This window comes from Stegodyphus dumicola, chromosome X1 (assembly GCF_044657685.1).
Source record: "Stegodyphus dumicola isolate Sdum_Otavi_A_Nest chromosome X1, ASM4465768v1".
Classification (NCBI taxonomy): Eukaryota; Metazoa; Arthropoda; class Arachnida; order Araneae; family Eresidae; genus Stegodyphus; species Stegodyphus dumicola.
The window spans coordinates 98,465,940-98,482,187 of record NC_140780.1 but is presented as its reverse complement, the minus strand read 5'-3'; the positions used below and the strand labels follow the sequence as shown (position 1 = coordinate 98,482,187).

The window sequence follows — 16,248 nt, the reverse complement described above, 5'->3', positions numbered from 1 at the left end:
GACACTGTATAGCTGGCTGACTGTTGAATGTCTGCTTCGAAATCCCAATTGGTAAGGAATGATGTTGCTATTCTGTTTCAGATGTTGATTAATCCTGGTTAGTAGTACAGCCTCCATAATTTTGCTAAGTGAGGATAGCAGACTTATCGGGTGGTATGACTCTGGTGAGCTTGCAGACTTTTGGGGTTTCAGAATTAGTGTGATTTGAGCCAGTTTACAACTTTCTGGGAAATGCTGCCATCTGAGTATAAGGTTGACAACCTTTGTGAAGAACAGTAGGATTTTAACCCTTTGTTGCTCAGTGTTCCACTACGTGGAGCATCCAAATTGGATCACTTCTGAAACCATTAAATTAAACCGTAAATGGATAAAAATGCCTTTACAATATACTTCAAACTTCTCTTTTTAAATAGTCAATGGCAGCATATCACAAAGAGACCCAGAATTTTCATTTATGATCTGCTACTAAAATCCACTAATTTTCTAGTAATTTTCTATATTTTTTTATGATGCAAAAAAATTTGTTTGAAAAAAAAAATTGGTATAATTTTGATTGTTGTACTCTATATTATTTGTTATATATTTTTTACATTTTTCATACAAAAAGCATGCACAGAATCATTGAATAAAACGGGGTGTTCCATTAGCGGGAACACTGCGCCTTTAGCGATCTCGTGCTATTACGCATCAAAACATCTGTCTTAGGAGAAAACATCTGTTGTATATGTTTTCTATTTACGTTGTTTTGGGGGAATGAATTCAAACAAAGCAGTCTTGAGGGATGAGGTGTGGTTTGTGCTATGGAAGTCCTAATATGGGCATCTTGAAATTTTTGTGAGTATTTTTCAGGTCGGAATTTTATCAGTAGCTTGAGTCATCTTTACTTAGGGAAGCTGCGCAAATTATTTTGCTATCGCTTTTTAGTCTCATTCCCGCTTATTTACAATAATTGTGTAGATATTTTTTGTGTATGTATATCTTATAGCTTATTTTTCTTTATTGTTAATATTAATTGCAGTTAATTTTTATTATGAATTTTCCATAAATGGCAGGAAAACTCTTTCCAAAGAGGAAAGAGTTTCTTTTTCTCTTTTTTCTTTCTTTTTACTTGGAGTTCTAAACATATTGTTGCACGGAACAGAAGCTGCACAAAACAAGTTTTTTGTTCAAAACCTGCAAAGTTGGTTTATGCTTCTATCAAAAAGATGTGACATGCTTTGAAAATTTCACATAGCTATGAAATCAAAAAATTTGTAAATATTTTTGTATTTTTGTATATAGGACTTGTGTATATACATATAATTTATCTCATTTATCCATATATATTCAAGAAAGTTGTGTATAGCCAGAAAACCACGTATACAGCTATAATACAGGTTTTTTTTTTCATTACTATACAAAAGCTTCTACTCATTTCCGTGCTTCACTGCAATGCTCGCTTAGTCGCACTTTTAAAAGCTCTGGTGGCGCAGTGTTCCACCTCATGGAACACCCACAGAATTGAAATGGTAAGTGCAAGTTTTACAAAATTTTATATGTATACTCCTTTAGGCCTAGATAGACTGCATACAACTTTTCTTGTTGAAATACCGACTTTAAAGTGCAGTGCCACCACAAATGGTTAACTGGAAATTTCTTGATCATTCTATTGCTTATGGTATCATAACCAGGGCTCTTGTTGTTCTTCAGCTTTTTAATGTAGGAGCAAACCCCCGGACGGCATGACTAGGATCATGTTGTCAGTATGTGGGCTTGGCATATAGTTGTTGTGGAAGTCAATAATTAATTGCTCTGTAATGGGGTCGTGAATGTTGTTAGTGCGAAATTGAGATTCCTGATTCTGTGCTAAAAGTTCTGCTTTCTCAGTATCTGTGTCATGAATCGTTTGGGGGCCTTTAAGGCTGTGTTCAGACGAGGACGTAAAGGGCATAAGTGGTTAAAGCCGAGCTGCATTGCCAAGGCAACCAGTCTGTGCTACGTCACATAATCTGGTTTAAGGCTCGTTGCACCAGATTCCAAGTTTTCAACTTTACACTGAGTTTGGGGTAAGCGTCGACCAATCAGAGCAAAGCTAAAACGAAACTGCTTTCTTTAGATGATTTCGCTGTTACATCGAAAGCGACATTTTTTTTTTTTTTTTTTTTTTTTTTTTTTAATATGGAGCACATCATATCCGAATGAGTTGTAATTGTATCCAAACGAAATAATGAGTTGATCTCACAAGAAATCTATGATGATGACATGCATTTTTTAATGAGTTTTCACTATAAATTGAAAAATATAGATGAAACTCATAAAGCGAAAGTTAAGCTCAGGATTATGCGCGCTGTGTATGATCCTGTAGATGATTGATATCCAATATTTTTCATTTTATTATGTAAATCCTTTAAAAAATGCATGCTTTCAAAAATTTTATTTTTTCTGTGTAAATTATTATTATTTCTTTCTGTTTATATATATTTTTTTTAATTATTACTATCATTTTCTTCCTGTTTAATTATTTTTGTATTTAAGAATAAATTTATTGAAAAAGCTGGAAATATTGTATTGCTATTTGCTTCAAATGCTGATTTTCTTTCCAAACAAACATCGTGAATTAATTTTACTAAAACATCAAATCAATATCAAGAATCTGCTGTTTTTTTAATAGTAAAAATATTACTGTTAAAAACTATTGTGCCAACCAACTATTGTTTTTTTTTAACAGTAAAAATATTACTGTTAAAAAAAAGAAAAAATTATTTTCACTTATTTAAGAATAGCCACAATAGTCAATTCAATGGTGAAAACTTTGTATAAGTAATAAAAGATTAATCTTTTGAGAAAATGCTCTTATGAATTCTAAGAAGGAAAAAAATGTAGTGAAATATCCTTAAAACAACAGTCAACAGTCTAGACAGTTTTTTCTCCTGTTGAAATTCTGTTCTGTTTTTTAATTACGTTCTCCATGAAAGGAATTTACTTTTAATGAAACTGAATAGTACACATAATTCATAACATGGACTATAATTTAATGAATAGTATTTGTTATTATTATCCACTCTTTAATACTATCATTTGAATGGAATTTTGATCATTAAATTCATACTAATTCTCTGGTAGAAATTCCTGGATAAAGGTATGAATGTTTATAATTTTGATGTATTTAAAGACTTGGGTACCTAAAATTTGTCAATGTGAAATTACTTTTGATATTTGGTCGTAAATAGAAATGACAGCATATGTTGAAATTAAATTCAGGGATGCGGCTTATACATGCAAATTATTAGAAATAAATGTATACAAACAGCTGGCAATATGGCAAAATGTATTTAATGATTGAGTATAAAATACATTGTTGAGTGAATGTTTCCTAGTATTGTACTAGTTGTGGTTGCTGGTCATTGTGACCAGTTGTGGGATACTAGTACTAGTGATAATTGATACTGGTAGTGCAGCCAACTACTATAGTGATCGACAGTGACAGAGAATAAGGAGTGCTAAGCACACATGTTTCACTGTCACAGAAACATGTTCCTTTTGATTGAAAATTAAAAAAAAAAAAAAAAAAAAAAAAAAAAATTAATGTATGTTAAGTACTGTTTTCAGCTTAACTGCTTTCACACCTGCAAAATGGAAAGAATATTATATACAGGCTATCTGTCAGTTATCCTCAAGATTTTTTTAAATTAGGCATATTTAAAATATCGTATATCTCCTAAGAGAAATTATGTATAAAAATTGAAGAAGGTTATATATATATAAATATGCATGTGCATGTTTAAAGTATAGAGAGTACTACAGTACAATGCAGAAATATTCCATACTGCTTTGCACAGAAATATGTGCCAACCAACTATTGGTCTTTCAAAAAAATATCTCTAGACCGTTTCGTTCTTCTTTTTTTACCTTCTTCTGTTGCCTTGTGGCTTATAAGAAAGGCAGATAAAAGAGCATCTGTTGAACCAGTAAAACTTTGTGGTGAGCTGAAAAAGAAAGGACACAAAATAACGAAAACAAGCAGAGTGAGCACGAGAAAGCAATGGAGCTAGAAAACAGCGCACAAAAGGTGTAGACACATCCACGCATGCACAAATTTAGCTTCTCTCATTGGCCACAGCTTAGACCCTCCGTCTCGCAGGTGTGAACGGATGTCCCGTATTTTATGCGCTTATGACTATGCCTCTATGCTCTTTATGCCACCGTCTGAATGCAGCTTTAGAGGCAGAATGTTGTTGGGGCATTTTTATACCTTTTGACCGCTTTCCATATATAGAGTTATTGTCTCTGGAGAGGGACTCCAGGTAGTTAGCACAGCGGAGTTGTGAGTAATAATTGGTGCGAGACTTGACTACATCACACAGCCTATTGAAAATAGTTTTGTACTGCCTGGATTTGGTTCTCTGAAATTGTCTCCTGGCAGCAGTATTGCGTTTTTTGATGAGGTTACTAAGTTTCTTGGATCTGACTGGTTTAGGCTGTTTCATTTCTCTCTGAGCATTTTTATAGGCATTTTGTACTGCACAGGTAAACTCCTCGATTAAACTATCAATGTCATTACCTGAATGTATTGTTGGGATTGTATACTGAATGTTGTTTAGAGCTTTGGCAAAAGTTTGCCAGTCAGTTTTAAAGGCTCTTTCGACTGGTGTAGTATAACTACTGATGTCCAGTATCAAGTGGACCGGATTGTGGTCGGAATATAATTCATCCAACACAGAAATATCCAGCGGAACACTGATGTTTCTGAGAAGAAAAAAGTCTTAAGATACTAGAGGAACCAGTAATATATCGTGTTGAGGTACTTGGAGCTGCTATCTGAAATGAGACCCTGTACGCCAAGTTGAATATGACATTGCCGATAGTGTTAGAATTATAGCAGTTCCATGCGCTGTGTCTAGCGTTCAGATCTCCACCTATAATTAAGTGTGTACCAAGTGTGAGTAATGTGTTGAGATCTGCCTCAATGGCTGTGCAGAGTTTTGATGGTGGTATATAAGTGGAGATAAATGTGTATGTTGTGCCTGTGTTTGTTGTGATGGAGATAGCTGTGACCTCAATGGCTGAAAGCTGTGGGATTGTTATTTGGTAGTGAGGAATACAGCATTTAACAAGGAGTTCAGTACCACCTCCTCTCCTTCTGCCAGCAGTTATGTCTTTATTGGATTGATATACACAGTAATTTGCAACATAGATTGGGTTTGATGGGCCAAGTCGGTGTTCTTGTAGGAATAATAGATCGGGACTGTGCTCATTTATAAAATCTTGCAGTTCATTAATTTTACAAGACGTTTGCGTTCCATGTGTAAATGTTTACACAATTGTTAACAACACTATACATTATACATCACATTTAGAACCAAAGACATTTTTGAATATTTCAAACAAAATAAACATCTTGTCAATAGTGTGCTCTGCAGCTTGAAGCTCAGGCATTTTATCTGTAATCTTTCTAATAATATTAGCAATCCTTAAAAATATCAACAAGTTCCTTAATAAATTTAAACATATCAGCAAATACATTTGGGCCTACTTGTGTAGGTTTCTTCTTAATATTATTGTTATCAGTTACATTTTTAACATTTTTATCAAACAATTTGCCATTTTCAAGTGCAGCCATACCATTAGTTGCATTAGCATAACTAATGCCTGGTACTACATTATTTCGATTACCAAAATTTACATTGTCAGATACATTAACTTTACTTTCAACATTACCTTGTGAATTGTTAACATTTCTAGTTGTAGGAAATTTTGGACAACCACAGTAATTGGCCGTGTGCCTTGGTTGTTTGCAGTTACAGCACATAACATTGTCAATTCGTTTAGCCTTACAGTTTTATGTGCCCTCGCGCACTTGATGCAGCGGGGCTTAGTTTGCAATTTTCTGACGAGTGGTGGAAGTGCTGACAGTTGTGACACTGCATAACACTACCGATAGTATTATATGGGGTAACAGTAACATAAAAACTCATGAAGTAAGTTAAGTTATGAATATCTTCTACCCCTGGTACATTCTCCAACTGGACTTAAAAAAGAGGCATAGGGACCTTAGTTTTGAATCTATGCATTTGTGAGACTTTACGCACCTTATAACCAAAAGCTCTTCATGAATCTCATCTTTAGGACAATCTATGGGTAGTCCTCTAAAGACAACTTAAATAGGTTTTTCTGCCTTGCTGATTATTAAATAATGATCTATATGTTTATCATCTTAGTACATAGTAATTAACTTATGATCACTCTCTGTCTTCGGGAACATTTTCAGAAACTCGCCATTTATTTTAATTGCAAATTCAAGTTTAGTATTACTCTTTAATTTTTTAACAAAATCGAAAAATGTTTTAGCTGGTTTTACCATAATAGGTTTAATTCTCGGGGCTCAATTTTAATAATTTTAGGCTCACCCTGGTCCCTATTATCATTTCCATTGTCATTTGCATTTAATCCATTAAATTTATTGCGTATGGGAATATCTACATTACATTTAATTAACTTAGAAGGCCTGGCCGGGTTTTTCTTGCTGAGTAAAGCCATCAATATTGGTAATTTTGGTAGCTGACCTGTTATTCTTTTTTAATGGCTGCTTGGGCTTAGCATTAATATTACCAGAATCATCATTAACATTTGAAACAGGATTAATAACATTTACATCAGATCCATTTTCAACATAAACATCAACATTTTTACAAGCATTAGATTTAACAATTTTCAGTTTGCTAGCCATTACTTTTTTGGTAATTTCAGTAGCACTTAAATTAATAGAATCAGGATTGTGTGCACCAAAAAACTCGCCCATTTATATATCTGTAATAATTCTTTGGCAAAACCACGCTCCCTGGCAAACACAGTCCGAACTAACTGCAGCTCCTGATAAGATTTAGTATTGGCAGTCAATGTTTCCAAATCCATGTCATCTTTTCAATACTTTGTAATACGCACAGGTAGTTCTCTAACATAAGTGATTCCGCATTTATTAAAGCACTCCAATTGCCTCCAAAATATTTATCCGCAAAACGATGCATTTTGTCCGTCAGCTCTAGCACGTGGTTCTGAACTGTAGATGTATCCATTTTAGCAGGCGGAGAGAATGTTGCTGAATGTGTTATATCATTTTTCATTTTTTAAGTAAGTAACACAGTAGACTTATAACTGTTTTCTGTTTAAAGTTCTTGATTGAAATCTGTGGAATTATTTAACCTTTGATGGTCATCAATGAGCTCAGTTTGCATTCCAGTTACATACCGCAGTGGGTGCAAACGAATACGGCTTGCATTACAAGTTTATGGCTGAGAGATATCGTGCACTTTGGGGAAGAAAGAATCCCTTAATTTTGCAACCACTGAAGGGTTAAAACTTTATGATTGCTTTATTTATAAATATCCTGCAGCTGGTTGCATACCTGGAAAGTAAAATCACCTGTGCATCATAAAAGTTAGTGCATAGTAGCATATGCATTCAGTAATTGGCTTAAGAGTTTCTATCCTTTTGTTGTGAAGTTTGACAATTAAGATCCTGTATATGTTACATTATTTTCCTCTGCACTCCTATATCCAGTGGTATCCTCCCCCCGTAATTAATCTGTTGATCTTAAATGTAGAAAAGCATTTTGTTTTTGTTGCTGTAATATTCTATTATATATCATAAATTAAGTTTGGTTTTTTTTTTCCCCTTTTTTAGATAGACCTAAATTACCAGAAAATTACCAGCAAGAGACATGGGAGAAACTAAAAGATGCAGTAATAGCAATTCAGACTTCCAGACCTATCAGTACATCTCAAGAAGAACTTTATCATGCTGTGCAGAATTTGTGTTCTAATAAGATGGCCAATAATTTATATATAAACCTTCGTAGTTTATGTGAACAGCATGTAAAATTAAATGTTGAACAGTTTTTAAAATATCCTTTTAGTATACAAATTGTGAAACGTTTTTAGTTTGCATAGATGTATACGTATTTTTAATTTTTATATGTTCTGCCCTTCTTATGATAATAATTTTATTGCTGAGGAACTTTTTTTTTTTTTGTTCTATGAATACGTTTCATTTCAGAAAGGGGTGTTCTAATGAGGATTTAATATAGATGCTGTGAATATTTCCTATTACTGTATGTTCAGTTGGCTGAGCTCATTCTGTTCGCATGTAATTTATTTCTTTGTTATTTTAATCATAACCAGTTCTGGATTAAGGCACTGCCCCAGGCGCTAAGGGCCTTTCCATAGTTTAAGCTTTAACTTTTTAAGTAATGTACACAACTTTAATGTATGGGTATATATCAATAAAGTATACAAATTTAGTATACAAGCACAAAAATAATGTATTAAGGAATATGTAGACTTCTTAGAAATGTATAGGAAATTACAATAATAAGATATATTCATACTCAAGCTATTTATGATGTCTTTATGTAAAAAGTCGTGATATTTATGGAATGCTACTTTTTAGTCTAGGAGCATACAGTAAAACCTTGCCAAACACAATTTTGTTTATATGCTTTACTTTGACTTTTCCCATTTAATTCATCCAACAGTAGGATTTCATTTATATAGTACTGTGCAATATTCATTCATCATCAGTGAATTCTTGCTAGAGTTAGCTCTAGTCAGAAGTTGTCAACAACTTTAAAAGATTTCTGTGGATTGAAAATGAAGCCAAAGAAATCATAAAAATTAGTGACAAAGGATTTTCCGATAGGGAAGAAATAAAAGTCAAAGAATTAATTGAGAAATGCTGAATGAAGAACTGGACTATGCTTTAACATCAGCAGACAGTGATAATGAAGAAGATATAGTGGCTTTAATTTGAAAACAGTTAAGTGAGTGATTAAAGAAAGGCACAGGAACTGTCTGATTTTGTAGTGGCAATTGATTCAAATGAAGAAAGCAGAGGACACTTTATGAGAGGCATTTATAAACCCTGCACTCCTATAAAATGTTTTAGAGTTGCATTAGTTATACCAAGCAAAAATCTCCAACTTTTTAAAAAAGTAATTTTATCATGTACTTAAGCAGTAATAAAAACCCTTTCAAGTAATATTTGTTTTATTTTTTCCTTTTTATGAAACAGTATTTAGATTTCTTTAAATTATGCATACTTTCTTAATCTGAATTATGCCTAATACATTTTTCCCATGTAAAGATAATGCTGAATGCAATTTTGCCATACATACATTGTATTAATGACATAACCCTCATGTTTGGCAAGGGTTTACCGTAATGAAAATCAGCCTGCTTGACAAGATAACCTCAAGGATTCTGTATTAGGTGCAAGTTTATTGAGCCAGCTGACAGTATACCCCACATATAACATCATATAACAGAAGTAGTAGTTAAGAAGTTAAATGATTGTAAGAATGATCATTATCATCCTTTAAATGAAAGCTAGTCTAATAGCTTTTCAAAATAGCCTGATTTAGGAATGTAGACTATTAGCTGTATTATTAGCATTCATATTACCTCTGTGGAGTACAATGAGAGATTTTTTGGTCATTTATTATTATAGCTTTCCTCCTTAGTAAATTACCATTTATAAAGAAATTTTATTCCGATATTTCGATTTGACTATCAATAACAATATCAGATATTGATTATCAATGCAATTAGTAAATTCTCTTGCATTGTGGCTATCAACTGTAGACAGGTAAAACCTGTAGGACGTGATATTTAAATTCAGCAAATGAACATGCTATCTACATGAATGGTTTTTCACATATGTATAAGTACAAGCTAATTTATATGTATGAGTACAAGCTAATTTACCAGTAAATGAGACTATAAACCTGTTCATTGGATAATTAAGTTATTATTGTTGCTTAACAAGCTCAAGAATAATTAATGAAATGACTATTATTTTTTACTATTGAGTAAGGTATTCTGCTCAGTTTGTTGTTATGTTTTGTCTTTGTTGTTATGTTTTGTCTTTTAAGGAAGGGAAAAAGCCTTGGTCTTTTTCTTCTTCCTGGGTCATTTTACTTGTGCTAGATTTTTTTTAATTTAATTAAATTTTTTTTTATCATCTGTTGCAAGCATTCATAATGCACATTTACCTCTTCAACTGACAAAGCAGTTACTCAAAATTTCCATGGTATTTTCTTAAACGAAGGGGAATTTTGAGATCTAGGTAAATCTTATAACTTCAAAAAGTTGTTCTGTATCAGCAGTAAAATTATTATTTTGAAAAAAATTGAGTTTTTTTTTTTTTTTTTTTTTTTTTTTTTTTTGGTGTGCGTGTTTTTCTGCTACACAAACTCATATGAGTATTATGTATCTGAATGCAGATATAATTTATAAAGAATGACTTAGTTTTTAAATTATAGATGGCTGTTTTATGCTAAGATAAGAAGCTGGCTTTTGAGGATTTTAAAATTGAATATTTTTAAAATAAATTTTAATCTAGTTTGTTGGAATTTATAAATAATTAGACAAGGAAATATGTTTTTGGATACATAATTGTCATATTTTGCGAATTGCTGTAAAATTTATCGGTATTAGTGATTAAATGGGAGGTATAATTTATGAACTTTCTGATTAAAAATTTGTGAAAAGTAGGTCTTCAAGAATAAATTGTTTAATTTGTGTGATACATGCTGCACAGGAGTTTATAAAGGAGTTTGCGCAAGAGAGTGCTACATATATCAGTAATTGTATTGTTCTGGGTAAATATTGTAATTTGTATATAAAAGACCAGAAAATGGTTAATCTAACAAAACATGCAGTTACTGCTAGTCATTTAAAAAAGAAAGATTATTATCAGTGGAAACTGATATTGTTAGTTATTATCAAGTGCAAGGGGCTGCTAAAATGAAAGAAGCATTTGTTAACATTATGATAAAACTTTTCTTAAAAGTCAATTTCCACTGTATAAATTAGATCGCCTAACTGTATGTAATTATTTATTAAAATATGTGCCTAGTTCATATAATCCCCCTTCTAGAGATTTGAGATTTAAATGTTATACCATTTCATGGATTTTCTAAGAAAGAAACAATGAAAAAAATAACTAAAATATAAATAAATGTTGTGTAATGGCTGATGAAACATTATTTTTCATATAATTGCGATAGTTTATTTGATTGCAGAAAGAGTTATTTGTATGTCTTAATTATTTTTACCTGAATAGATGTGAAATTTACATTTTTAATTGAATATTATGCATAAGTTTTAAGTAACAGTACCTCATAAACATATTGACTGTACATTGAATCTTCATGTTATTTTTGCATTAATTAGCCAGAGCTCAAAACTACAGATATGAAAGACATATTGAATGGCTTAGTGTCATACTTTTTTTTTTTTTTTTTTAACTGGGGCTTTTCTGAATTTTTACTTAAAATATGTAGGGCGTTTTGTAAAAAAAAGGGGGGTGACTGTTATCAAGGTTTATTTAAACCAAGAAAAGAAGATGAATTTTTATATGCTTTAATGAGAACAAAGCAGTAATGCTATAGAGACAAAACTCTGAAGATAAATTATGAACTTTATTTCCACTATCAGTTTTAGCTGAATAAGAAATATAAAGGTTAAAATTGCCCTTTGAATTATTTGTGACAGACAAACTGTACTGCTAGCAGGAATGAGGGAAGAAGAGACTGTTTTCATTCTTTTTCCCAATCTAAAAATAATAGTTTGTGAACAAGGATTTATGGGTCAATCATTGAGGATGTTATATGAGTAACCTTAAAATATATTAGTCTTTTTTTGGGGGGGGACAAAGCCTGATTTTAACGTGACATTCAGAATAAATTCTAACTGTTGAGACATTTTATCAGAAAATTCAGGAGTGAGAATTCTGTGGCAATAAATATGTTGAAAAGTGTTGTCTGAGGGAATTAACTTTGAGGTATGGCTTGAAGTATTGGATGAGAACTATATAAGATAGAATTTTATTGCAGAAGATGCACCATTGAATCTTTTAATGAAAGAATTAGGTAATTAACTGAAACGTTCATTTAATTTGATAATAATAGAATTAGTTTCATTATTTCAAAACTTGCATGCTTTTTCATAGCTATTATGCTGTATAATTTGTATAGCAAACTTGAAAATAATAACCACCCATTATTTTTCAATTTTTCTGTTTCTGTATTTTTTTTAATTATTTGATTCTTGGGGTTATAAAGTATTCCTCCCGCTTCCCTAGCGTCCTTCGTGGTGTAGTGGCTCTGCACGCTGGGCCGGTATTCCACAGGTCTGTGGTTCGATTCCTGGCGAAGATTATTGCTATTTTTCATCTTTCCTGCATCCAAAAATATACCTAATGTCTCTACAGTGGCACCCGAACTAAAAGGGCTGTGGATGACGATTCTCCACGCCCATCATTTGATGACTAGGTCGCCGAAAACCCTAGTTGCCCTTTAAAAAGGGGAGTATATAAGGTTTTCCTCCCGCTTCTCTAGTGTCCTTCGTGTAGTGGTTCTGCACGCTGGGCCGGTATTCCATAGGTCCGTGGTTAGATTCCCGGCAAAGGCAGTTTCTATTTTTCATCTTTCCTGCATCCAAAAATATACCTAATGTCTCTACAGGGTTACCTTAAATGAGCATCTTCCTTTGAATGCTGCATTAGTTGTTAACCTGAAAGACAACATAAGCAAATTTTATGAACAACCTTCTAACATGGGTGCATATTGAAAATGTGAGTCATTGAATAAAATTTCTATACTGCAAAGGCAATAGTTTTGGGGAGTAGTGTCATTCTCCCCGCATTCTAAAACATTGTGTCACAAATCAGTAAGTAGTGCTTGCTTTCATTGTGACTTATTTTACTGATATAATTTATTCGTGGCTATTATTTTTGTTGTTTTGAATTTGTGCTCAGAGGCAGTTTTGTTGATTTTTCATCTGTATATTTTTCTGCAAACAGGGTCCAGCACATGTAGTGTCATTTTCACAAGTTTTTTATCTACACAGGATCAGAATTCTAGCTTTCTTACAGAAAATCATGAAAATATAATTAAGCATGCCATATGACAGATGAAATGTTCAGTGTGCTTTACATCTGCATTACTATAAAATGAATTTGATTTTTCTTGCACCCTGTTTATATATGTACCCTGTTATTGGAAAGAATTTACTTTTTTTAAAGTGCTTTAGATGTATTTTATATTTTCATGGTAGTGCTATCATTTATTTATACATTTTCTTCCATTATTTAATTGGATGTAATGCAACAAAAATGTCTTAAGTTACATGCAGTAAAGAAATATTTTAGAAATAATTTTAAAATTAACTTAGTTCAGTATTGAATTTTGATATTGTAAAGTGAAACAGTAAAGAATAACTTTTTTTTTCTGTTTATTAGGAATTATTACTTACATATTTGTTGTGCTGATGGCAGTTGTAGCTTTATAATTTATCCCTCTAGAGTTCTCTTCCATTTATCTTGAGCAATTTACTTACAAAATTTATTGTAGTTCAGAGGTATTATTTAAAGCTAAGGGCTGTTTTATAAGTTAATTAATTATTTTGAATGTCCATGATATTAAAATTGCTATCCTTACAAGTGGCTAGTATCACAAAACTTTAATAGTTCATCCAAACATCATATCCTGATGGTTGAGTAAGCTAGAAGAATGCAGTTTCTCCTCCCCTCCTCATATAATCTTTTGCATTATACATATGAGTTCCCATTAGGATCTCTTCCCCAAATACACCTTTTTCCTAGCCCTTAATGTGGATCCATAAGTGAATCCAGAATGTTGATTAAAAACTTAAAAAGGGGATTAAATGAAGTCTGTATGGATTTGGGTGATATATGATTAAAATATTGGGGGGGAGGTGTACTGTATACTTTAAGCCAAAACTTGCAGCCTTTAATAGTTTTGAAATTCTTATATTTATAGGATTTTAGAATTCTTTTTAAGCAATAATTAGTGTGGGAAGTTCTTGTATGTAACAGGTGGCAAATATACATCAAGTTGAGTAAACTTAAAAATATTTGCGTAAAAAAGCAAATTTGAGTGATTTTTCCATTACAGCAGCACCACAGGTCCGGGGTTGGATTCCCGGGCTAGGCAAGGTCGACAGCCTTTCATCCCTTGATTTCCATCACTTGGGTCGATAAAATAAGTACCAGCTTTGCCTGGGGACTAAACACTGGGGGTCCTGCAACAAGCTGACCACTTGTTCAGGGCATATGCTTATGCACCCCAGGGACCATGGTCAAGAAAACAGATTTTGGGCACTGCAGACCTTGGCCCATTAGGGCTGTTATGCAACTGAGTTTAGTTTTTCCATTACAACCTAAAGGTTAAATTTTTAAAAGGCATATTTAATCAATGTAGGAGCTTCATTTTTGGTAGTTTGCTTTCATCTTGCATATATGATTATAAGTATATGGTTACTTAAATGTCAGCAGCTAAATTAAATCCATGTGGAGGTGCTGTTCATTCTGTTTGTATGTGTAATAATATGTGCTTTTTTTCTCTTGAAAGATATATGCTGTTAAGATTCTTTATTCTAAGTGATTCGATCCAAATTTAGTAGTTCCTGTTTTAGAGTATGTTTTCATTGTAATTATAACATTCAGCAGTTGTCGATCAAAGTAGCATTAATTTAAAGAATTAATTCAGCAATAAACATTCTAAAAAATAAAGCTAAAGCAAAGGGTTGTGATTTTTACATGAAATTCTTAAAAATAAACACACTAAATTATTTTCTGAAAATGTACAAATGTTTATGATTGGAAAATCGTCTTCTTAACCTGATGTTTAACTTGTATATTTTGCCCTGAAGTTAATTCTTAATTAGAAATAGAGACAACCTGGATAACCTGTGTTTTTTAAAATTAATGAATGAATGTTGGCAAGACCATTGTCGTCAAATGGTAAGATATATTTATTGTCTGTCTATTACTTAAAAAAAAAAAAAAAAAAAAGCGACTTTGTTTATTTTCTTACTTTGTTTCATTTAATTCTAAAAGTGATAAAATGGTCAAAATTTTTCATTTAACATGTTGACTGTCACATGAGTTTATAAGAAAATCTCCATCAGGCAACAAGCACTGCTATATCATGCACAATTTTTTTGATTGTAGCAGAAAATATGCACGTTCAGAATAAAACATTTCGAGACATGCATTCGGTTGAAAATCTGTCCTCAAGAATGAACTATCTAAGACAGCTTGTGAGATTCAAAAATCATTTCTTCTTTCAAAAATCTTTCTTTTTCAAATTTCTGTAGTGACAAATGGTTAAAAATTTGTTGTGTTAAAATTGTTGCCCTAATTTTTTTGTAATGGCCAAAAAAAAAAAAAAAAAAAAAAAAAGAGCTATGTCATTCTTAGTAAATTATATAGCAGTGAAGAAATCTGCTCAAATTGCTCTGAATCAGGTTTACAAAAATTTGGATAGAAGTGATGAAAAACAGCCAAGATTTTTTTTCAGAAAGAGAAATATAAATAGAATTATATTGCCAAATACTGATAAATGCCGTGATAGTGAATATAATATAGATACTATTATTGATCATATTTTAAAAGAATTTGTTATTGAGGAAGAAAAGGAATAACAAAAGAAATACAATTCAATTTAGTGAATGGAAGGGATTTAATTGTCAGGCAACAATCGGATTCTTTCTTTCATCATTCAACAAAAATTTTTTCAAATACCTACTAACTTACCGAAGTACTAAAGTAAGTGTCTCCCGAATATGGATGAGACGTCCTGATTGGAGTTTTTGCTGCCACATGAATACAGGTGGCATGGCAGTCAACATGTTAATTTCCTGTTTTCTAATTTGTGGAATATATTCTATAATTTGTGTCTTTATTTATCATATGAAGAACTGTTTTTCGTTATTTCCGCAGATTATGATAAGAAGTATATTTCTATTCCTTGATCGTACTTATGTCTTGCAGACACCCGGTGTTTCATCATTATGGTAAATTTCTTTTTACTTTCAGTAGCTTCTGTTTGAGAAAATATATATATATATATATATATTACTTTCCTATTTAAATTTAATCTAATCTAGTATATAAGAAATAAGTTTTAAAGTGTTAAATTATATTTCAGTGCAGCAAATTTAAATTTTATAACTAGAATATTAAGTGACCAGTTATAATTGCATTATTACTGATCTGAATATGCACATTGTGTTGTTGTGGAAAAAAATTTATGCTGTAAAATGAGACTTGTTACTGAAATCCATTCTTTTCATAACTGTTTCAAACTATTAACTTGTTAGCATTGTTTTCAGGGTGTAGATTCAAGCTGTTTATGATGATGATGGTATGCAGAGTTCAAAATCTTAAATGATCTGGAAATCTAGATAA

The 16,248-nt window shown here is 31.9% G+C and overlaps 1 protein-coding gene across 2 annotated transcripts in view; it reads left to right on the top strand.

The window, feature by feature from the left end:
- Positions 1-16,248, top strand: part of LOC118181390 (cullin-4A-like) — a 201,322-nt gene that overhangs the window by 52,727 nt on the left and 132,347 nt on the right. For both annotated transcript variants that reach the window (XM_085807730.1, XM_085807729.1), the window contains exons 2-4: positions 7,660-7,880; positions 14,731-14,799; positions 15,781-15,854. In XM_085807730.1, coding sequence (XP_085663856.1) covers positions 7,660-7,880; positions 14,731-14,799; positions 15,781-15,854 — 364 coding nt within the window. The remainder of the gene's footprint in view (positions 1-7,659; positions 7,881-14,730; positions 14,800-15,780; positions 15,855-16,248) is intronic.